At 37.8% G+C, this 24,906-nt stretch overlaps 2 protein-coding genes across 2 annotated transcripts; one reads left to right on the forward strand and one right to left on the reverse strand.

Moving 5' to 3' along the window:
• The first annotated feature begins 3,537 nt into the window (after window positions 1-3,537).
• LOC134649616 (NAD-dependent protein deacylase sirtuin-5, mitochondrial-like) lies at window positions 3,538-6,130 on the forward strand. The gene is made up of 4 exons (XM_063504445.1): window positions 3,538-3,890; window positions 4,956-5,147; window positions 5,465-5,624; window positions 5,925-6,130. Exons 1-4 carry the CDS (start codon window positions 3,576-3,578, stop codon window positions 6,128-6,130), a joined length of 873 nt encoding a protein of 290 aa, XP_063360515.1. The 5' UTR covers window positions 3,538-3,575.
• Window positions 6,131-6,750: 620 nt separating this feature from the next.
• Window positions 6,751-23,327, reverse strand: LOC134649541 (ATP-dependent DNA helicase DDX11). Its single transcript, XM_063504309.1, has 15 exons — window positions 23,178-23,327; window positions 22,966-23,086; window positions 21,250-21,572; window positions 19,497-19,663; window positions 18,858-19,098; window positions 17,507-17,655; window positions 14,682-14,800; window positions 14,013-14,317; window positions 12,798-12,977; window positions 9,908-10,102; window positions 8,450-8,638; window positions 8,266-8,372; window positions 7,722-7,879; window positions 7,038-7,138; window positions 6,751-6,879 (listed from the first exon to the last, which is right to left on the reverse strand). The coding sequence occupies exons 1-15, from the start codon at window positions 23,295-23,297 to the stop codon at window positions 6,796-6,798; spliced, it is 2,559 nt and encodes an 852-aa protein (XP_063360379.1). The 5' UTR covers window positions 23,298-23,327; the 3' UTR covers window positions 6,751-6,795.
• Between the last annotated feature and the right edge of the window lie 1,579 nt (window positions 23,328-24,906).

Genomic DNA, 24,906 nt, shown 5'->3' on the forward strand with positions numbered 1-24,906 from the left:
ATTACAAATATAAACCTTGAAATAACTTCAAACAAATTCATAATAAAACCGTCGTAACCACTCACATGATTCCGATTTTAACAAAAGGTGCCCTGAACTGCTCTGCCATTTCGCAGATACGACGGCACAGTGTCATGATATTTTCAAAAATCGATAACTTTACTTCTGCTAAAGCATTTGCAACGATTATTTTGGTTTTTTAATGATAAAGAAACAAAGAATTTATTTTACTACTATAGCATTGTGCTGTTATAATAAAAATAATTATTAAAAATTCACAAAGTTGACCCAATGAAATAATGTCCGCGTTATAGTAGAAAACTATTTTTAATTAAAAATCTAAATCGATAACGTATCTTTTTTTTGTATTCAATTTAAAGAAGACTTAATAAGCTTTTAATTGGTACTAAACATCTTGATAGCTCACCTATGAAATTGCCGAGTAAAACTAATTCAAATTCCGATAAGAAACTTTCGAACTGCTCAATCTGCTGTGAAACTATATATTATGTTCATGATTTTTTTGTGGCTAATTTAGACACTGAAGTACTAAAATATAGTAAAAAACAGTTTAAGACACTAATAATCTTGAAATAAAATGCATAACTTATGCAATTATAACGATGATAGTAGCTATATAACTTAAAATAACAAAAGAGTATCTACGTACCTACTAAATTTTGGTGTTTTTATAATTGCCGATCACCAACAACCGAACTAACTTATAACTACACTAACACGTTTAATACATCCACCATAACACACACTTCACAACATATTAAGCACAATAAACCAATAATAACTATTAACACATAAAATTATACTGATTACAAACGTAAATAAGCCGGTAAACTGACTTCTTCCATCTCAAAAATAAAGATGGCTACCCATTTAGGGTGGAGACACAACAGCGCGCGGTGCAGATGTTCAACAGAAATAGGAACTTTAAAATTGTAATACCTAATTAATTATTTATTTAATCGTATAATTATTTAGTTTATTCAATGTAAATAGCAAAGAAATATTAGTAAATACAAATTATAAGTAAGTAGTAAAAAAAATCCCAAAACGCGTATGCAACGCGTCTAGTACACCACATGCCTTACGATATGCAGAAATGCTTTAAGCAACCACAGTTGCCGGGTTTGTACTTACAATTTACCGTCACATGTTTTGATCGCTAATCCTGTGTAATACACAGTGATTTAATACATTCTATGGTTTATTAATGTAACTTAATAATCGAACTATTTAATGTCTATTGGTTGCTCAAGATATATTTAGTAATCTTAGAAATGTAGGGCATTCAAATAAGAAACACGTCAAGAATCTACAGAACTATTGTTTTGAAGTGATATTATTTGGTCATTAATATTAAGTAGGTCTAAAATATAGTTTTAAACTAATAGACCAATAAACGCGGAGTAGTTTAATATACATTACTAATAGAAATATCTAAATTTGAATACTTGAGGCATTTTAAAACACGCAGCAACTTTTTACACATCGCACTTCCTGAACAACTTGCAAAGTAAAATAGATAAGAAATACTGTGGTTGTGTCTATATGGTTGAAACATTTTTTAAATATTGTCACGTTGGTAGTCTGTGTTTTAAAAATTGTTTATACCGTATCTGTGCAGCCCTTCACAGATAATAAATAAAAAACCGCATACACTCCTTTTGCAACTCGAGTTGCGACGATCATTTTAGAGGTGCGCAATCTTGAAACTCTAGTTGCTGGAATCATGTGAGTGGGTAATGTTCCTTGCAACCGGCGTAAATACAAGCATAAAACAATTTTACTGCTTTCCCTACCTCATCCAATAACATAATAGAAATTCCAAATAAAATTCGACGCGACGCCCTGTAATCATAATTAATAGATAATTATTTAAATAACTCACTTACCGGTTAATAAGGTTTCCGCGCGATGCTAAGTTCGCAAACAACGCGCGACACGACCACCCTCCGAGACAGAGTACCGCGTTCTGACAATCTCTGGCGTCGTCCTTTACCACGCATGTGCAACCCTTCGGCGCGGCGACCAATCACAAGAGACATAAAACCATAGACAACATAAACTTGTAGCAACTTTATTTACTTGTGTTAAGATGCGTTTTTGAGAGTTAAGATGGTTGGCTTACGAGGTTTTTAAACCAGGTTGAGGTGCTGACGTCAATGGCTCGTTCACAAAGCATACAGGTGTTTATTATATTATGAGAGACACCGCAGCCGTAAGCCTGCAGCGAAGTTGGAGTTATAAACACACTCTTTGGCATCTTTGACGAGTGTAGAGATTGAGATAATTATGATTTTATCTGCTTCATCTGCTTGGGGACACTTGCACCATTCCACTAACCCAGGGTTAGCCGGTTAAACCTGGACTTACATAGTTAACAGTGTTTTTTGACACTGGGTTAACGGTTTACCCGGTTAACCCCGGGTTAGCGGGATGGTGCAATTGGAGCTTATTCATAATGCGGTGTGGTGTTCATTAGATTCTATTAATTTTCATAAGCGATCAAAAGCTTAGTCTATTTATAAGTGTCTTAAGAGTGGCTGAAGCTTATTATTTAGGCATAAGGCCATATCGGAAATCTTCGCTTGAAACGATGACCCTTTCAGCAGCGCGATATCGACTTAGGATAAAGGGGAAGAAGGAGAGCATTAAGAGGGAAGAATAGCTACTGACAATAGGTACTTTTTTTTATACAATTTCCATTTCGGGAGAAAACGGTTTCCACTACTAACTAAATTTTAACAAATCACTTTGAATATGCCGGCTAGGCATCTAGGTTTCGCTTTAAAAAAATGTGTAGGTAAGTATTGCAAATTTTGAAAAAAGGAAAACCTATACACCTAGTTTTTCGTTGTGTCCGTGTGTAGGTACCTACTAAAAAAATCATGGAGAATGGAAAATATTTAGAAGTGGAAGTGTTTTTAAACAAAATCTTGAGGGTACTTTCAATTAACAATTTAGGCAAAAGTATTGTTCTTATGAAATGGGGAGTTAAATTTTAATATAAAATGGAAATTGTATAACAAATCCAAATAAACCCAAATTTCAATTGCTAATCGTAAAATATAGTCGTACTTGGAACGTCAAATGTTCTAGGGCAGAAACGTATCATTTTCTGCACACCTTTTAGAACAACAATGACCCTCTTTCAGAGAATGAGAAATGAAATTAAATAATTTGAAATTTGGACGTTTAAAATACACTTGCAGTCTATATGCTATCAAAATCGCTGCAAACAGCGTCTAACGTACCTAGGCTTAACCTCTCGTACCAGGATTTTCTTTCGCGTTCCGCGTTCGGCTATCGAAAGTAAACGGTTTCTGTCTTGTTTCCGTACACTTGCTATCGAGGGCTTAAATTTTAAACCCCATTTGTTCGGCAAATATACTTGCAGCTGTGCGTGGTCAACTGATACAAAAAAACAATGACATCGAGTGATTTTGACAGTTAAGCAGCTGACACTGACAGTGACGTTGACATTATCACACACAGTACACAGTGTCGGATAGATGTTGGATTTGATCGACATTGCAAAACAAATACATTAACAAAGTATGTGCATAAATTTGTTAACTACAGTGAAAAGGAAACTACTTACTCACGCTCATGTAATCATGGCTGCAAGGCAATCCAGCGACATGGCAAAGTTCAAGGAAACGTTGAAAGCGGCCAAGAATATAGTGTTTCTTTCCGGGGCCGGTATAAGTGCTGAATCTGGTATACCAACGTTCCGTGGGGCTGGTGGCATGTGGAGGAAGTACCAGTCGGCAAGTTTGGCGACGCCCGAGGCGTTTGGGACCACGCCGGCGCTGGTGTGGGAGTTCTATCATTACAGACGAGAGGTGGCGGCTAAAGCTCAACCTAATGCGGTAATTAACAAATCAGATCACAATTAGGCGTGAATAGATTATTCATGGAGGCCATGGCCACAACTGCTAAAAGACGCAGCACAGTCTTATGTTACTGAGTCAAGGCTTGAGTTGAGAAGATACACCAAAAGATTACAACATACCTTGGACTACAATGTAGATATGTAGAAATCAGTATTATTTAGTTCTCTTTCTCGGGTTATTCCCACTAGTTACCACCAAGTTGTTATCAGTGGTAACTACTGGGAATTTTTTTCCCACCTTTTACCACTGGTAACTACTGGGAAAAATTATTCCCAGTAGTTACCACCAACTCAGTTTAGTGGTAACTACTGGGAATTTTTATTCCCAGTAGTTACCACCAAAATTTTGTTAGAGTTAAATACTAATAAAAACAGTATAAAAATAGTATAGTATAAATATATAGTGATTTTGAATTACCTAATAAAATCACTTGAAAAATAATCTAAATGGATTATTAAATTTATCTTACATATTTTATAGTTTTTGTACTAGTACCGGTTAAACTGATTCAATATTCTTGGTCACATTTAAGGCAGTTTACTAAAACACTAATCGACTTATAATTGTTTATTAAATCACTCTATATTTATACTATACTATTTTATACTGTTTTTATTAGTATTTAACTCTAACAAAATTTTGGTGGTAACTACTGGGAATAAAAATTCCCAGTAGTTACCACTAAACCGACTTGGTGGTAACTACTGGGAATAATTTTCCCCAGTAGTTACCAGTGGTAAAAGGTGGGAAAAAAATTCCCAGTAGTTACCACTGGTAACAACTTGGTGGTAACTAGTGGGAATAACCCTCTTTCTCATATCAACATTGCATTCACTGCATCCTGTCTTCCACTTCATATGTAGGTACAATGATGTAAACACTCTTGATTATTAACTCCTTTAGACACAACTATAATTAATGTGTAGAAAGTAAATTAATTTTCAAACTTCATCGTAACTTATTGCTTTAGTAGTGTAGGTATCATACACACTCATGACTTCCCAACTTTTATTTCAAAATATTTAATTTTTTTTTTAATAGGGCCACTTAGCTATAGCGCAATATGAAGCAAAACACCCAGACAAGACAGTCACAGTGATTACACAGAATGTAGACGGACTGCACGCCCGGGCAGGGACAAAGAACTTACTAGAGCTCCACGGCAGCCTGTACAAGACCCGGTGCACCAAATGCAAAGAAGTGTTGGTTAACACTGACAGCCCAATTTGTAAGGTATTTTTTAAGACTATAATTAGCAGTTGACTAGATAATTATATTGAGTCTGGGACAGATTTAATAAAATATTTAACCCCTGGAGCGCCCCAGAATTACCGTAGTATGGAACTCCTATACTAGTTACTAGCACACGTGTCTTGTTAGGGCGCTCCACGGGTTAAAATTGGTCACTCAAATAATTTTGGTTGAATATTGTATTACATGTTTATGCACCTGAAGACATGCATAAAGTGACATTTAAACTTTAAACCCAACATTTAAATATAGTTCATCAATCTCACTTAAATCTTCTTACTGTACCTGTTACTTTGCAGGCTTTAGAAAACCGTGGAGCACCAGAAGTAGACCAAGTAGGCTCTGATATCCCAGTAAGAGACCTGCCACACTGTAGGAAACCTGAGTGCAAAGGACTGCTGCGGCCCCACATTGTGTGGTTTGGAGAAAGTTTGGAGTCGGCTGTGCTTGAGAAAACAGGTAAATAAATTGTCTTATATGTTGATGTACTCGTACTAAACTTCACATACAATTAATGATGTGCCGTTAGAAAGTATCCAAAATTTTGGAAACTTCTCATATTTCTGTATAGGAATCGAAATTTTCCATATCCAAAAAGTTTGTTTCCTGTGAAATTTTCCTTAAATTGCGGAAAACTTTTTCAACTTTTTCGTAACACCACAACTTGCGGTCGGGTTTTTGTGCAGACTAACGGCGAGAGGCTCTCGACACGAGTGTCGAAGCTGTCGAAACGTGGATTGAGTATGAAACGTGTTACAGAAGCAGCAATGGCTTCATGCGACGTGTGCCTAGTAGTGGGAACGTCGTCTGTCGTGTACCCGGCGGCCATGTTCGCGCCGGCGGCGGCGGCGCGCGGCGCGGCGGTGGCCGAGTTCAACCTGGAGCCCACGCCCGCCACGCAAGCCTTCAGCTATTACTTCCAGGGGCCGTGCGGGGAGACGCTGCCAAAGGCATTGGCAGATTAACTTGTCCGATCCCGCGACCCGAAAACTAATTTTGTCGTTGTCTCCCAGTATGGCTCACATTTGAGCCGTGGGAGTTGAAATTTTGAATATCGTGGGAAATCTGGAAAATTTATTTACGGCTCCTATTTGAGCCCTTGGGATATGACAGGTTAACACATCCATTGCTGGGTAGCCTAACAAGACAAGACATACGCGCCAGGCCACAAAAATGTCGTCATATATGGCTGGCTACCACGACCCCGACTATCGGATCGTCCGGCCTGGGAACGAAATCATAAAATACCCGATAGTCGGGTTTTCGGCACTGAATGTGTTAAATAATATTGTCTTAGCTGTTTTTATATCAAAGTCCCCTATAGCCGTCATCAGCTGGCGACACTTGATTACTATGTAACATAGCTTATGGGCCATAAGGTGTCAGGAATTGTTGTGATATCCTAATATGTGTCGAAGTTTAGTCAAAGGTCCCACTTTCTCGCTTACCATAAGGACGAGATTTGCTTGTAGATTTATACGAATAACCTGTCAAAGCGTCCTTATGGCAAGCCCCAAAGTGGGAATTTTTGCTTGGAAACGACACTTAATTAAACATTAGTTAATAAGTAAAAATGTTGTACATTTTTATAATCATTATTTATTGCATATTTTAAATAAATAAATAATATTCAAGATGAGTTTTTGTGCTTAGCGAAAAATTTCGCCATGCTACCAACAGTTGGACCAAAACTGCAGTTAGACATCAGGGATTTCTGAAACAAAAATGTAGGTAGCTATTTTGTTTATATAGTATTTTAAATTCTATTTTGCTTTTGGATTCTTCTTCTGAGCCGTTAGTTCTGTTTAGATAGTTAATTTTTTCTTAAAATTCTGGAGACTATATGAGTAAAAATATTAAGAATGAACTTACTTGTACAAAAGACGGCAAAGCCGCCATAGTATGCGGCCTCGAATACCTATCATCGACCAGCAGCACGCAGGCGTAGTCCCTAGCATGGCGCACTGCACGACCTATAAATATCATAAAAGTAAGTAAGTAAGTATAGGATCATAGTAGTCTTGACTTGTGTCTATTTTCCCTATTTTCATATCCATTATTTACAATCCTGCACCAAACAAACTGTCTCTGTTTAGCCCAATAGTTGACTGGTAGAGAATGCCTTAAGGCGTTAAGTCCGCCATTTGTACCCTTTTTGTGTAAATTTGTACAATAAAGTTTAAATAAATAAATATTATGGGACATTTTGTGTACATTCGTGCAATAAAGTTTAAATAAATAAAATATTATGGGACAGTCTTATTTATGAGCCAGCTCCACAGTAAACTCAATTAGGCTTTTGTTTTGTAGACGACGATATATAAAGATACAAGTAAATACTTAGTAAGTATTAGGCACATCCTCATCCTCATTTGAAAGTGCACTTGTGTTTTAACAACGATCTCTTAGAAAATTAGATTAAAATACAATAAGTGTTGTTATTTCGCAGTATATTAGGAGTGTTGTGTTTAGTGTAATACATAGAAAACATCCATTGCCCAGGAACAAATATATATATGTGTGATGAAGAACTACGCTACAAGGCCGTTGCCTTACCTATGCATTGGTTGACTGCCTTCATACACAGGTTCTCGTAGTACGCACTACCTGAGCCATTAGTTCGGTTAAGGTAGTTCATTTTTTCTTGGAGTTCAGGGGATTTTACGTTTGGGTATGGCATGCCGATTACTATGATGCAGCGGCCTAGGTCATCACTGCAAATAATTGAATCAGTAAGTTATCGTTGAGCTTTCTATGTCTACTGTCATGTAGAAAAAATAAAGAAATTTAATCATACGAATTGTAAGTGCTTCTCGATTCACTACAGTTTGGGTTGAGGCACAGTCTGCCACCACCCCGTCGGTTTTCGTACGACGATAAGTAGGGTACCTATAGGTAACACTCACAAAAATGACAAAATTTACAATATTTACATGCCATGCGAAAATGTATATTTTACTTACAGTCGCCATCAGATATATCGGACCGGCCCAGGTGCTCTAAAATATCTGAACACGCACTCAAGCGCCTTGACAATAGAGGCGTGTTCAGATATTAGTGAGCACCTTGGCCGCTCCGATATATCTTATAGCGACCGTACCTGAAATTGAGCCCCTCGCTTAGTTTTCCACCTACAACGCTTAACATCAGCGCGCCATTACGATTTCCTTCTTTACTTTTTACAGCTGCAGCAAACTTATTCAAAACCTGCAACCGAAACGTAAATAAATAGACCAGATAACTGAAAATGAACTCTATCATATATCCATAAGGCTGAAAATTACCTGATCAACTTCAGCAGAAGATTTCGGTTCGCGGAAGACGGATTTCTTCTTACAAATAGTTTCGATGACTTTGTTCGCAACTAAGTGCTCATATACTGTTTTCTCGTAGGAATATGAAGGTAGGAAACAAACTATGCCGCCGGGTATGACGCTACAGACGTTCCGTAAAATGCTGCTCACTTCTTTCAACTGAAATAAATATTAAAATAAACTAGTAGACTTGCGTGCAATAGAAAAGTCATTTTATCGACAGAATTATATAGTTGATTTATAGACATCAATTTAATTTTCGACACTATTGAATAAAACATTAAAAAATTGAAGATAGCGGCCGTTGTTTACAATTTCGACTACGAATTTATGTTAGCTTGCCTTTATCCTATTAAGATATACATTTTTATTAAGGATTGAACAAAAATAAAGAAGTTCAAGATGGCTGCCGATTCGTTAGAAACTTGAGTCAAGCATACAGTAAATGTCCATGAATTGTCTATAACGGATTGCAGAGGCCCCATCCGTGTTTCATAATATGACGTGTTTATTTTTGTGTACTTATGTTATTTAGCATGAATAAATGAAATTAATTGAAATGAGGCCCTAGCCAAGATGACATTCGTTGATAGACAACGCCAATCGAAACTTAAATAATGTATAGAAATAGTCACGTGACTTCGTAGCATGTGTCACGAATCACGATACGTTTGCCTTTTCGTTTATCGTTTTTAGCGATATACGATTATCATTTGCCTCTGAAGCCTGTATCTGCCTGTGAAGCCGATGGTCCTGGGTTCGAATCCCAGTAAGGGCATTTATTTGTGTGATGAGCACAGATATTTGTTCCTGAGTCATGGGTGTTTTCTATGTATAATAAGTATGTATTTATCTATATAAGTATGTATATCGTCACCTGGCACCCATAGTACAAGCTTTGCTTAGTTTGGGGCTAGGTTGATCTGTGTAAGATGTCCCCTGATATTTGTATTTTATTATGCTAATTTTAATTAACTTAATTGTTAATTCTTATTTATTTTTAAATTTTTAATGTAATTATGAAAACCGGCCAAGTGCGAGTCGGACTCGCACACGGAGGGTTCCGCACCATTAACAAAAAATAGAGCAAAACAAACAAAAAAGAAAACAAGCAAAAAAACGGTCACCCATCCAAATACTGACCCCGCCCGACGTTGCTTAACTTCGGTCAAAAATCACGTTTGTTGTATGGGAGCCCCACTTAAATTATTCTGTTTTTAGTATTTGTTGTTATAGCGGCAACAGAAATACATCATCTGTGAAAATTTCAACTGTCTAGGTATCACGGTTCGTGAGATACAGCCTGGTGACAGACGTACGGACAGACTTTGGGTACGGAACCCTAAAAAAACGACATGTAATATGAATTATTATGAATATACGAATATGAATATATTTACATTTTGGCTACGCCTGGAGTTTCCTTACCAATTCTTTACTCATCCTGTTTTCATACGAGAAGTTAAGACTGACATTAGACGGTCCCTTGGACAAACAGACTCCTAATACATTGTCCGGCGGTACAACGTGACCACATTTCACCACGTTCACATCTTTACCGTCGCTCCTCAGTAGGTCTTTGAATTCGCTGATAGGCTCCATGGTTCCTCCAGCTAAGATCACCTGAAAATAATTAAAAATACAAATAATTTATTGAGAAAAGTATAGTACAGTGGTTGCTCTTGAAGACTGAGAATTTATAAAGACAAGTGATTTACAAATGCCTGAACTAGGATTCCCTGTGTTTCAGGCAGTTGACCGAGCATTAGCGAAGGTCTCAGTTTCAGCTTGGGCAAAAATGCTTTCTTATGTCCAGATACATGTTCTCCTCTCTTTTTCTTGTGGAGCAATCTCCAACTCGTCCGGTCCTCTGCCAATGCCTTCTGGTATGACACGACCTGAACCTTTTCTTATAATAGGGATGTTGACACATGTTGAATTTTATAACAAAAACTAGTAAAATGGATAGCAAACGAGCAATTTATCACAATAATGTGGATATTAAAATAAAATATTGAAAATTTACAAAAATACAGGACCTGAAAGTTTCAAAATTTAAGTTTTTTTTAACTTCCAAAAACGATAAAAGTAAGGGTACCATTCGATTCCTTACATTTCACCAAAAAAAATATTGTATAGCAACTATATACATAAACGCAATATTTCACCGACAAAAACGCAATTTTCTTGTTTTGTCCATACTACAACGTGGGCGATGACGTCACGGCCTCTGGCCGTTTTGTATAGAGCGTTTCGCGAGTGAAGTGCGACTGTCGGACTTTGACTACAATTTCTGACTTTTGTGTTACTTTAATGCAATGGGTCCCATATAGACATTTGATCCTAAAAACAAACCCGATCGATTGACACCATGAAAAAAAATTAGTCATGTAGCCTATTGGTTGAAAAAAAAAATTCCTGTCTTGCTCTTCATCTCTTTCCCTCTACAGGTCGCAATCCTCAATCGATTCTCGTGAAATTTAGTGAGCAGGTTCGATGTTCAATCCTTTGACCGCCAAAGAGGTCAACCAATGCGCGCGGCTACAGCTTCGGGCATTCCAAAAAGGTTCACGATGACGCGACACGATAGGCGTGGCGTTCAAAGGGTTAAATCGTTTTTTGACGATTTTGGATGTTTTCAAAAATAGCGGAGCCATACATTTGTTGAGTTTAAAGCTGCGCTCGCGAGGTCTACAGCTTACAAAGCCACTAGTTTAACTTTTTGTATGCAACCTTTAAAACTGTTTTAATTTACAGGATGAAAAATTCGAAATCATCCCATCCTCGTCGCCACTGTAATATCTTGAAATAAAACGCAGATTACGCAATTAATTAATGCTGTACCTATTATTTGTGCACGGAGAGAAAAAATATTGTTCGAATTAAAAACCTGCTTTCTAAAAGACGGGATTATCAAACTTTATTAATTTTTACATTTTTTTTCTAGGCGATAGAAAATAATATAATTTCAAGTAAGTTTTATTAATTTCATAATATAGGAAATACAAAACGGTTTTACTTAATCGTGAAATTAATATTCTTTACTCGGAATAACAGATTTGTATAAATTCTATAAAACTTTCCTTGAGTTTATAAATGGTGTACTAGTTACAGTACCTAAAGATTACTAGATAATACAAATGGGATTTATTAAAATCGGTGGCTACAAATGAGTATTAATAATTATAAGTCAATTCTGATTTCTATACTTGGTAATCTTGTAATAACAAGTCCCTTTCTTATTCTTATGAGTTTTATTCTTATTTCCGTAAATAGTAAATAGCTTTATAGATATCAGTAAAGTGTACTAATAACAAGATTCCTAAACGCACTAGCCGCCCCTCCCCCCGCACGCGTACTCCGTATCCATCTTTGACTCGTCCATTTTGCTTGTAACCTCATCGGCGAAAGGAGCTCATCGGAGAAATTATGTTTGGTGCATGTGGTGTGTCGTTGAATGGAACTATGACTAAGTCTAGTTTTAACTACGTTGAACATATAACAAAGAAACCTGTAAAATTGGGCCAGCGACTTGTAAGTAACCATAATTGCAATTTACAGATGCACCCGTACCTGATCCTGATCCAATCCATTCAAGCGCGATTGGAGCGTGCCACACAAATTTAGATCACGTAAGAAGTGATCGTTCCTTACGGGATCTAAATATGTCTGGTACGTTTCGATAGCGTTTGGATCACTTGGATCAGGCTCAGGTGCGGACGCATCTGTACATTGCAATTATGGTTACTTGAAATTAAATCGCAGCTTACTGAATCCCATGAATTATTCTATAGGTTTGTAATTTCTAGTAAAAATATTACTGAAAATAAGAGTGCTGCTTTATTGTTTCCAAGCAAACTATTGTGAATTTTAGTCACGGGATTAGTAAAACCAAGAAACAAAACACTAGATAAAACTTCTCAGCTTTATAAATTCCATGACTTTTTTTTGTAATTTCTAGTAAAGTTTACTTGTTTTTAGTAAACAGTGTTGTTGTTCCAAAAAGGACAATTTTTTTGGTGTTAGTAAATACAATTAGTAAAACTGGTTCATAACCGTTAGTATAATCTACTCGTCATGGGATTCACTAAAATTTTACTAGTGATTAATATTTTTTACTTGATTCTACAAAAATTTTCTCTCCGTGTGTAAGTCTTACTATCCAGACGCCATATTGGTTGGGGGGAAGAGCGAGACAGACCACCGTTAAGGCTGTATAACACGAGTAGGTATATCACAACCTTCTTCACTAAGACTGGACCGTCCTATGTCCTATCTTTATCTACATTTACAGACCCAGAGCAAAGAAAACACTCACAGAACGACACTGTTTGACGACATCCGAGAAATGCTCGGCCGGATTCAACAACAAGTACTTCAATAGACCACTCTCGCCGCTTTGGACCAGTACCCGTCCGTTCTCGCTGCGATCGCAGAGTCTATCCAGAAAGTCTAGAATGGCGTAGAGACCGCTGCCTGCTGAGGTTTCTGTGGGGGCCTGTAAAAGAAATACTTTCATTTTAAACACTTCGTTTCAGCTGATGATCGTCGTTTGTCCCTCTCTATGGCATAACGACAGATAGGGACAAACGACGATCATCCACTGATTAGCAGCCGTTTATGATCGAATAACGCATATTAGAAGGTAGGATCCTGGTAGAAGTGGTATATGCGTGCCTCCGTGAGGGACAAAACATACGCAATGCGTATCCATACTAATTTACGGTGGGGAATAAAAAATATGTCAGACTGTGACAAGGACAAACAATAATAGCGCTTTCGCTGCTACTCCTACTGAAAGTTACATAAGACTATCCCGTTCGGTCATTTCCCCCCACCCCTCATGCCCGATCCAGTTAAAATACTAGATTAATGGAATAACGCCATTAGTAATTTACTTCGTAGATACTTTCCATACTTGTAGCTCACACAGTGATGTCACAGAGACAAAACACATATGTAATCCCTACTAATATTAATACGAATGTAACTCTGTCTGTCTGTTACCTCTTTACGCTTAAACCGCTGAACCGATTTAGATGAAATTTGGTATGGAGAAAGTTTGAGGCCTGATGAGGCTAGCTCTTATCTTATCAATCATCATCCCGGAAGTTGTCTGAACTGAGGGCCTACAGCGAACTACGATCGACGTGTTGCCTCTCTGTCGCACTTGTAAATTCGTACTTAAGTGTGACAGAGAGGCAACACGTCGAACGTGGCTCTCTGTTTTTACCTAGACGTAAAACACAGGGCCGACCTATGGGGAAAGTGAACCTTATGCCTTTGAAATAAGACCTACGAATTGACAGTTAACAGTTTGGACACATTTCATAGTACAGTCAGCAGCAGAAGTTGCTAAGCGGGCGAGGTGTTCAAAATGATCTTGACGCGCCTTTATTGTTAAGAGAATAATAGTGTGTCAAGGTAATTTTTGACACCTCGCCCGCTTAGCAACTTCTGCTGCTGACTGTACCAGTTTGATTCTGATTGTACAAACAGGGCTCTAGTCTCATTAAACAAGATAAAAAAATACCTGTATTGCCGGTTTTATATCTTCTTTCACTTTTTCAACGACATCAGTTTTCTTCTTAGAAATGTTGCTCAAGAAATCTTTGAAAGAACTTTTTTTGTCGACTGTGCGTTTGCTTTCCTCCTCTAACGCCTGCTGACTGTACCGCATAGAAAACCCGTGTAGTTTAGGAGCCAGGCGAGATTTTCTACAGAATTCTACCAGCGGTCTCAGGTTCATGTGATCGATTTCAGCCTTTATTACGAAGTCCTCTAGGGTCATTATCGTTGTATCTTGTTTGTCAACTGTAGATTTGGGTTTTATCATACCTAAAAAAAGAAAAAAAATATATTTTTAAAGCGTGTTTTTGTACAAGATCCAAAATTGATCGTTTTTTTTGCAGACAACGATATACCTATATAGGATATACGTACAAATACTGAAATACATAGGAAACATCCATAGCTCAGGAACAAATATCTGTGCTCATCACACAAATAAACGCTTAAAAACGCCTAAAATATTTTAGCCAAAAGATAGCTCAAGTACTTACACGGAGTACACATTGAATAGCGCCTACTTCAGCTGTTTTTGTTGCGTTTGCGGCTAAAATACAAGTAAGGGTGTCTACTCTTACTTGTCTTGTACCGCGTTATCATCTAAAAATGACTGAAAAAGCTGTTTAAAACTTACAAACAAGCTTCCCGACGACGAAGCTCATTTGGTTTAGCGTCAATAGGTTCTTACTACTCAGTCTGGCTCTATACTTATCGATGTAGAACTTCAGGAACGTTTTCACCGCTGTTAGTTGCCTGGGAACATGGTAATAATTATGGCGATATGCGGTTATTTTGTGGTAACTGGATACTGCAAAATGTACAGAACCGTATCGGTATAGCGTCATCTACATCAGCAATCTTATGCAAATCAAAACCATAGAAAGCTCAATTAGATTTGTGTTGTCGGTACAACAACAGTGAAAGTCCACATCTATGCATGAGTGCGTATACAAGGTGGATTTTCTTTTTGGGTCAGTGAGGGCAGCTACCAGATCCCGTGCTGCTACGAGAAAACGGTCTTAGAAGACCTTCCCTCGATTTCAAATTAATGAAGATTGGCTTTTACAAATTTTGGAAAAAACATACAGGGTGCGAGAAAAAGGTCATTTTTGACAAACTTTTTTTTTGATGCCAATCGATCTCATTCCTATTGAGGATCAAAAGCTTGTATGGAAGCAAAAAAAAAATTCCGACTAGAAAAGCCACAAATCGAGGAAAACTTTTCCCACACAATTTGTATGAAAATTAAAACTTATTTTTACCATGCTATTTTTGTATGCCAATCGATTCCATTCCTATCCAGTATCAATAGTTTCTTTGGGGTCAACTTACGGTAATGTACTAAAAAGCCACAAATAAAGAAAACTTTTTCCATACATTTACTATGGAGAAAACGTGAAATTTAATTCACAGTTTTCTATCTGGCCAATCAGTCCTGTTACATTTAAGAACCATAATACTGTATGAAGTCATTGCTGTAGGACTGATGGGCAAGGTAGAAAATTGTGAATAAAATTTCACATTTTCTCCATAGTAAATGTATGAAGAAAGTTTTTATTAATTTGTGGCTTTTTAGTAGATTACCGTAAGTTGACCCCTAGGAAACTATTGATACTGGATAGGAATGGAATCGATTGGCATACAAAAATAGCATGTGAAAAATAAAAGTTTTCATTTTCATACAAATTGTATGGGAAAAGTTTTCCTCGATTTGTGGCTTTTCTAGTCGGAAATTTTTTTTTGCTTCCATACAAGCTTTTGATCCTCAATAGGAATGGGATCGATTGGCATCGAAAAAAAAGTTTGTCAAAAATGACCTTTTTCTCGCACCCTGTATGTTTTTTCCAAAATCTGTAAAAGCCATTCTTCATTAATTTGAAATCGAGGGAAGATCTTCTAAGACCGTTTTCTCGTAGCAGTACGGGATCTGGTAGCTGCCCTCACTGACCCAAAAAGAAAATCCATCCTGTATACGCCAACGCACGTGGCTAATAGCCAACGTGCAATCGTTTACGCTCCGTAGCGAACGAAACGCAACTGTCACTGTCGCACTAATATGAAAGAGTGATGGAGAGGGCTACGATACGCTACGGAGTGTTTACGATTGGCACGTTTGCTACGTGCCCAGGAGATTGGAAGAATATATACAAAAATACCTGTTCTCAACCGATGGTAACCCAAGAAAGACGTATCAATATGAGTTTGAGTATAACTGAAGTGAGTTTGCTACTGGCGAGGGGCATGTTCACAAGCCGATCAGATTTGCGCGGCAACTTACTCGCGATCGCGAAGCGCCTCGTTCTGCTTTATAACGAGCCAGGATTTAATAAATTATAGCTAGTCAAACAAGTCTTTCAGTAGACAAAAGGCGCGAAATTCAAATTTTCTATGCCTATTTTTTTTTTAATTTGCCGTTCTTTTCTACTGACTGAAATGGCTTAACATAGTACAGCTTACTTGACGGACACTGGGGCGGAATGAGCGTTCTCTAGAGCAGCTGTGAGGCCATGAGCTTCGTCCAGTATCAGTACGTTGTTGTGCAGTTTACCAATGGCGAGGGACATCTTCTCACGAAGCGCCTCGTTCTGCCTAATAACGAGCCAGGATTAAATAAATTAGCTTACTTGGCGGACACTGGGGCGGAATGAGCGTTCTCTAGAGCAGCTGTGAGGCCATGAGCTTCGTCCAGTATCAGTACGTTGTTGTGCAGTTTACCAATGGCGAGGGACATCTTCTCACGAAGCGCCTCGTTCTGCCTTATAACGAGCCAGGATTAAATAAATTAGCTTACTTAGCGGACACTGGGGCGGAATGAGCGTTCTCTAGAGCAGCTGCGAGGCCATGAGCTTCGTCCAGTATCAATACGTTGTTGTGCAGTTTACCAATGGCGAGGGACATCTTCTCACGAAGCGCCTCGTTCTGCCTAATAACGAGCCAGGATTAAATAAATTAGCTTACTTAGCGGACACTGGGGCGGAATGAGCGTTCTCTAGAGCAGCTGTGAGGCCATGAGCTTCGTCCAGTATCAGTACGTTGTTGTGCAGTTTACCAATGGCGAGGGACATCTTCTCACGAAGCGCCTCGTTCTGCCTAATAACGAGCCAGGATTAAATAAATTAGCTTACTTGGCGGACACTGGGGCGGAATGAGCGTTCTCTAGAGCAGCTGTGAGGCCATGAGCTTCGTCCAGTATCAGTACGTTGTTGTGCAGTTTACCAATGGCGAGGGACATCTTCTCACGAAGCGCCTCGTTCTGCCTAATAACGAGCCAGGATTCAATAAATTAGCTTACTTGGCGGACACTGGGGCGGAATGAGCGTTCTCTAGAGCAGCTGTGAGGCCATGAGCTTCGTCCAGTATCAGTACGTTGTTGTGCAGTTTACCAATGGCGAGGGACATCTTCTCACGAAGCGCCTCGTTCTGCCTAATAACGAGCCAGGATTAAATAAATTAGCTTACTTGGCGGACACTGGGGCGGAATGAGCGTTCTCTAGAGCAGCTGTGAGGCCATGCGCTTCGTCCAGTATCAGTACGTTGTTGTGCAGTTTGAGAGAGACGCCGGAGCGGGCGCCGGCGCTCACCATACCCGCGTGGCTTACTAACACCACCTCAAGTCAAAAGGAATGGTTTAACGTAGATTATTATCTAAGACAGTTTGATGCATTCACAAATCAACGGCGCTATTTTGGCTTAGTCGTCTTCTAGAAATGTCTTTCAATACAGTGACAATGTACGAGTATGTATGCAGTGCTAACTGAAGAAAGACTAACTCTAAGATCTGTACTACGACACGAAAAATACACATATTGCATAGCGTACCTACCGTTTTGTTTTTAATACATTTTTGGTCACGACAGCTACCATCACTGACTACCTAATATCATATCACTGGTAGGTACCATTTTGTATACCCACTCATTCTACACCCCCGAAACTATAGGTTTCTGATGGTTTAAATTTTGAAATCTACATACTCGTACTTTAGGTACCCTTAAAATGACTACCGCGGCAGTATTTTGTAGCGAATGAACGAACGGACTCGAAAAGTATTTTATTTTATTTTATTCTAAACAATATACATTGTGTCGAATAGTAATACATGCATATAATTAGTACATACATTAAAAACATTAAAAACTAGGGTCAAATATATCTTATCTCTACCAAGTACATATTCAAAAACGAGGCCTTAAAATAGTTACATACAATTCCCATTAAAATATGTCATACACAATTTCATTGATATAATAATAAAATTTAATACTTCTACAACAATAATAATAATGTCAACAATAGATCAATAGGTAGGTATGACATTTACATTTAAAAAAAACCATTAAAATAAATAATAAAATTGGTAACCATTGCAATACTAATTAAAAGATCCATTCACAAATTCATCGATAGAATAATAACATTTCTCAACAAGAAAAGTCTTTAACTTGCGCTTAAATACTTTGCAGTCGGAGATCTGTTTATACTCTATCGGCAGTTTATTAAAAATATATCTAAGTATCTCGCTGTCACTGGAAGTGATCGTAAGATCATAAAGTAATGGTACCGTTTGCAAATGATGACACAACTGGACAGAGTACCTATACTGGGTCGTTTGCCGTTACCGTATGTCACCGTTAAAGCTTTCGCTATTATAAGGTATGGGAAGTTTCACGGCTGAGACAAGTTGATCAGACCGCAATTTCACAATCACGAGAGCTCCTGATTCATTCATGATCACCTGAGTAGGAAGCGTTAGTCGCCTTACATATTAGTGATAATAATAAGTAATTTCTAAAATTCAATAAAATCTTACCTCAGCGTCTTCAAGAGCCATCCTCGAAGCGTAATACGGACAAGCCTTGAGCGTTTTCCCACATTTGACCAAATCCTCGATATCCATCATTTCGACTAGCATCGTCTCTTTCAGGCGCGTTATGTTGCTGTGGTTGTAATAAGGACAGGAAGTACAGGACTTCGTTTTCGTTTTCTTAAGGACTTTGCCGTCTTCGTCTACTGATGTTGATTTGTTTTTAGATTTCTGCATGTCTAGGCATCTGAAAATAGAATGATAAATGTTGCACACTAGCTACCTCGAATACTATGGCGACATGATTTTATGGCGATATTTAAGCATGTACCATATTGCAATGAAATAAGGCCTATAATTATAGATCGTTTTTTTAGCATTAGAAAGAAGGTAAGCGATCTTGACATGTCTTTTAATTGAAAAACGCTTTTTTAACGTTTCCGTACCTCAAACGGAAAAAACGGAACCCTTATAGATTTACTCGTGCGTCTGTCTGTCTGTCTGTCCGACCATCCCGTCCATCCCCCCCTCCAAAACAAAACTACTGCATATAAAATAATTCAAAACTGTTTTTTTTTTAACTTTCATCAACTTGGAATATCTTTAGATAAATGGCAACATGATATAAATTTAAAAAAATCTCACCTTTCATTAATCAAATTAACATTTTTCAGCCTGGACACCTCACTATTGATGCAATAGTGTTGTCTGGACGCTAGGGTGACCACTCTTGTGTCTTCTTTGAACACTGTCCTCTTGATTTCACCAATAAATTGGGACAGCTGACTGTGAGTCCTGCTGCTAATGTATATCTGCAAACGAAAAATAACTTTATGGCTAATCAGGGCCGGATTAAGCATGTCGGGGCCCCTAGGCAGTGCAATGCTCGGGGCCCCCTTAGGCCCTTACAGTCAATTCTGCATACATAATGTTCATTTTTCAGTTCAAGGAAGTAAGTTTGTGGTTTTAATTTCAACCTTCAGGTGTCGGTTGAGCCGATCCGAACATGCCGAGCGATGTCTTTTTCGCTCTTATTGCGTGGACATACTTAAAGCTTTTTTCTATCAGTTTTTGCCGATTCCTTTTTGCGTCAAGTGTCGGGAGAGCCCTTTTTAACAAGCTTTTTTTTCTCAATAGGTAGTTGAATATTGTGCGAGGCTGAACAGCGATTGTCCGACCATAATACCATACGCCGAGCCACATGATTAAAATTAACGTAATAATAAAGATATTCCATAGGTTTAAATTACTATTCATTCACCAGTCAAGTTAGCATGTAGGTACAGGGTCAACCAGAAAAGCAGCAAAAAAACGCGAGCGCAGCGAGCGCGAAATTTTCTGTTAAAAAATCGTGAAAGCGTGTTAAAAAGGCCGAAGTTCCCCAGTGAGCCGAGCTTTTATGCGAGGTTAAAGCCGTGCTTCAGGATAAGCTCAGCTAGAGCACAGACGCCAACCAATGTCCATTGTATTAAAAAGCGAGACCGCAGGCCGAGCTTGGCGCAGCGAGGCCAAAGGCTAAGCTGAAGAAGAGGAGATTTAGAAGACAAACCAAAAATGGAAGTAAAAAGTGAGGCTGAAGGTCGAGCTCAGCAATCTCCACATTACTTAACAAGCCCGAAGCGTACTTATAACCAGCGAGGTGAGCTTTCATGCGAGGCAAAAGGCCAAGCTTCTTAAATCAATGTTTATATTTGTTAAAAAACGACGCCGAAGGTCGAACTGTAAGAAAGCAGCGCTCTGACACGAACCAACGGTCAAATGTTACTCGACAATAATATGTGCAAGAGTTACTCGGAGATGAGGTATTAGGCCCTCGGGAGCCTGAAAATCGAGCTCGATATTACAGACTTAAAATCTATAAAATAACATAATTTACATAATCATCTAATGATTGAGTATCTGAGAAACTGATATTGGACATTAAGTAGGTATAAATATTTAGGTAAATACAATAAAAACAATATTTATGAATTTTGGCCATATAACACAAATATTGTTTTTGGCGCGCGCGGGGCCGCCGGGGCCCCCTAGCCGTGGCGGGGCCCCCTAGCCGAGGCGGGGCCCATAGGCAGTTGCCTACTCTGACTTAGGGTTAATCCGGCCCTGTGGCTAATACACGCAGGTGTGTTAAGATTTAAAAGTATAAAATATCTCTTTTGTATTTGCTTGAAAATTTAGAAACACATTGTTGTTTAACACATTAACTGCCAGCGACTCGCTAGGGGAGTTCACTGGTCATAGGCGCTTTTCGCTACATACGGTTTTTCCCGTGTTATCGGCTACGCTCGTAGCGCGTAGCTCGCGCTGGCGCTGAATGTGTTAAATTACCTTACCTTAATTCACTGAAGTAAAGTAAAAAAGTATATAATCATGCAAAAAATATACCCTATAAGCTTACCTTAGTATCCTTATTTTCATTTTCTTCAGTTTCATCAACTTCATCTTCAGATTCACTGTCTTTCTCACACTCTTCCAAAATCAAGTCTACATCTTCTTGATCTTTCTCATTTTCCATATTATCTACTTCCAAATCATCTGTATTCTTATTTTTATATTCTATAGCTTTCTTTACATCATGTTTTTCTTTCTTCTTTACTCTTTGTTTCATTTCATTAAATGAATCTATCCTCTTTTTATGATTTGCAAGTTTTAATTCTAATGCTATGAGATTTCTTTTAATTGTTATTTCTTCAAATTTTTCTTCCAGCCAGTTGTCGGTAGCTGAAGAAATTGTTATAAAATTTATAACTACAATTATTTTTTATTGTAATTGTAAGATTGTTTTTTTGATATTCCCCAGCTCATCTACAGTTCGTTTTTTTAGCATTAGAAAGAACTTGCAAGAAGGTAAGCGATCTTGACATGTCTTTTAATTGAAAAACACTTTTTTAAAATCAAAAACTAATACTTATGAAAGCAGAAGTATATAAATTTAATTATCTTTGCCGTAACTTATTTTAAAAATGTGTTTTTCAATTAAAAGACACATCAAGATTGTTTACCTTATTTCTAATGCTAAAAAAAACGAACTATAAGATATAATTACTAACATGAACACAACACTTACACTTATTTTTTCAAAAGATTTATTTATTTACTTGACCAACTGCAGTAAAAACTATCAGTTACAAAAATTAGTACAGTTACATACTCACAATGTGGCACTGGGCCGAAAGACCTGATACAAAGTATGGTTAATTAAGAGTTATACAAATTGCCGCAGTGGATGTGTTAAGAAGCCGGGAGAATCTTTCAAGTTGTAGATTATTATAACATTATTTATTTATTTAATCTTTATTGCACATAAGAAAACACACTGTACAAAAGGCGAACTTAATGCCATAAGGCATTCTCTACCAGTCAACCTTTAGGCTGCTTACAGACGAGCGACAGTACGCGACACACTGTCGGCGACGGTCGCTGACGACCGCCTGCGACGGCTATCGGCGACGGTCGGTGATAGCTGTCGCGGCGTCGCTCTTGTGTCACAGAATGCAGTTGTCGATGTGTAGTTCAAGAGATAGCACGTATTTTCTTTAAACAATAATGCATCAGCATCAAAATCGTCATTACTCATTTTGAAAAAGAAAATACGTGCTCTTTCTTGAACTACACATCAAAGACTGCGTGCTATGACACAAGAGCGACGCCGCGACAGCTATCACCGACCGTCGCCGACAGTCACCGACCGTCGCCGATAGCCGTCGCAGGCGGTCGTCAGCGACCGTCGCCGACAGTGTGTCGCGTACTGTCGCTCGTCTGTAAGCAGCCTTACAGTCAGTCAACATTCATAGGATAATTTTTATATTTTTTTTAGCACTCACCTTTTTGGAGCCTGTGCAGAAAGAGAAGAGTCGTGGAATATTAGGCAAACAATTCATTCTATGACTATAGGGACTGGGTACAAAAATTCACAAGGAATATCATCAGACATGTGAATCGGAAATGGGAATCTAGGGGGTATAATTTATTGACTGCTAGGGAGTTCCTGTATCAAGAAACTCAACTATTGATGCTTTTCTCATATACTAGTGATCGCTCCAAGGTCAGATTCCAATGTTTGAATATCATCTTTGAACTACTACAAATAAAATAAACTACGCAGTAAACTTACTCTGTATACTTGACATTTTTTGTTTTAGATCGGCTATTTCCTTCTGTAAAGATTCCAGATATTTTTTATAACTATCTTTCTGCCACTGTAGCGCTCCACAGCAAATACTTAACGACTTTCCCTGAAACAACACCATCAACATAACCTATATCATGTTTGTGTTTTATAACTAGATATGTTACTAGGAATTTATATGAATTAAAAGAACTTACGGTCCCTGTAGGGCTCTCAAAGATACCCAGACTGTATATCTCAATAGTAGAGTACAATTCACACATAAATTTCTTTTGAATTTCGTATGGTTCAAAAGGAAATGGAAATTGAACATCCATTGTGCACAATCACTTATTTCGTTGTTATTAATGAATTATGGATCGTTTAAAATAGTCTCTTGTACAAACACACAATTGTATAAATATTTAATAAATAATTACTTTGCATAAATAAATAAATCAATACTATCTCTTTTCGCGCCTTTGCCAAATAAATCAACAAGTGCACAGCAGAGCTGTCAGCCTTAGCTCAGATGTCAACTGTCAATTTTTTTAAGGGGTAGTTTCAGAATTAATCAATATATTCCCATCCCTTATTATGTATTGAGATTATAACATGAATCTAGTATAACTGGATTGGGCATGAGTGGTGGGGATAACTGACAGAACGGGATAGTCTTATGTATCTTTCAGTAGGAGTAGCAGCGAAAGCGCTATTATTGTTTGTCCTTGTCACAGTCTCACATCTTGTTTTATTCCCCACCGTAAATTGACCACCGTGATTGGTCGAATTCTTTTGTTGCCCACCATAATGCGACGCTATGATTGGTCGAATTTATATGTTTTGTCCCTCACGGAGGCACGCGTAGACCACTTCTATAGGATGCTACCTTCTATGGATTATAAAGAAAGTCGACTAAACAAACAATTCGAGAGTCGAGATTAACAAAGAGTAAACAATTTTGTATAGTATATCTTTGTCTATTTATGTCGGTCATGGTGACAAAATGTTCCCTTTTTGGTATCATTTCAGAAACCTGTTTTCCGACAACTCCTCAATGGTTGTTTTTGAACATAACCAAGTGTAAGTGTGTAGGGGGCTTAATATACTTGGTCAAGCAGATCTTGTCGGTAGAAAAAGGCGGCAAATTTGAAAAATGTAGGCGCGAAGGGATATCGTCTCATAGAAAATTTGAATTTCGCGCCTTTATTTACTGACAAGATTTGCTTCACCAGCTATAATATCATATCTAGCTAGGATTTTTTAAGTTGGCGTCCTTTTTTAGACACGTTCAATATTAAAAACTAATTTAAGTTGGTTAAGTCTGGTTAAGTACACATTGGAGGTTCTTGATGTAAATAAAAAAAAATCAATCATTTCTTCAAGATTTATTTATGAATAAATCTAAATCTAATCATATTAAATACGAACAAAATTGTTAAAAAACTTTTATTCATAAGGTGACTCTGTTCATCCAGCAGTTACATGTATCAGGCATGCATGGAGAAAGACTTACCGATCTAGTACCTCATATTCAGTGAATCCCAAAACAAAGTTCAAATCAAATAGCAAGCTATGAATCATCTCTGAGATTCTAGGCATTTCGGCACTACCTTGTCCTCTGAGCTGTTTTAGAAAAAAAATAAAAACAAAAAAAAACCTCGTCTTGACTACATAGAAGTACAGTCTAAAATGTATTATACATCATATTTATATCATGCACTCAAGCATAAAGTTTCACAGCTTTAAACAAGAATAAAACTTAACAAAAAACAACATAAGTTTTTCACTACTTGTTCCTCCACATTCAATGTATTAAACCGTTATTCGTTAAAAATTCGAATGAAGTGAGTGTTGTGTGCAACCACAGACAATCCAACCTCTAGACATAGCATAGTCGCGCTACCCCCTCTGCCACACATACGGTAGCGTTACTCCATCTTCGAG

This window comes from Cydia amplana, chromosome 7 (genome assembly GCF_948474715.1).
Source record: "Cydia amplana chromosome 7, ilCydAmpl1.1, whole genome shotgun sequence".
In the NCBI taxonomy this organism is placed as follows: domain Eukaryota; kingdom Metazoa; phylum Arthropoda; class Insecta; order Lepidoptera; family Tortricidae; genus Cydia; species Cydia amplana.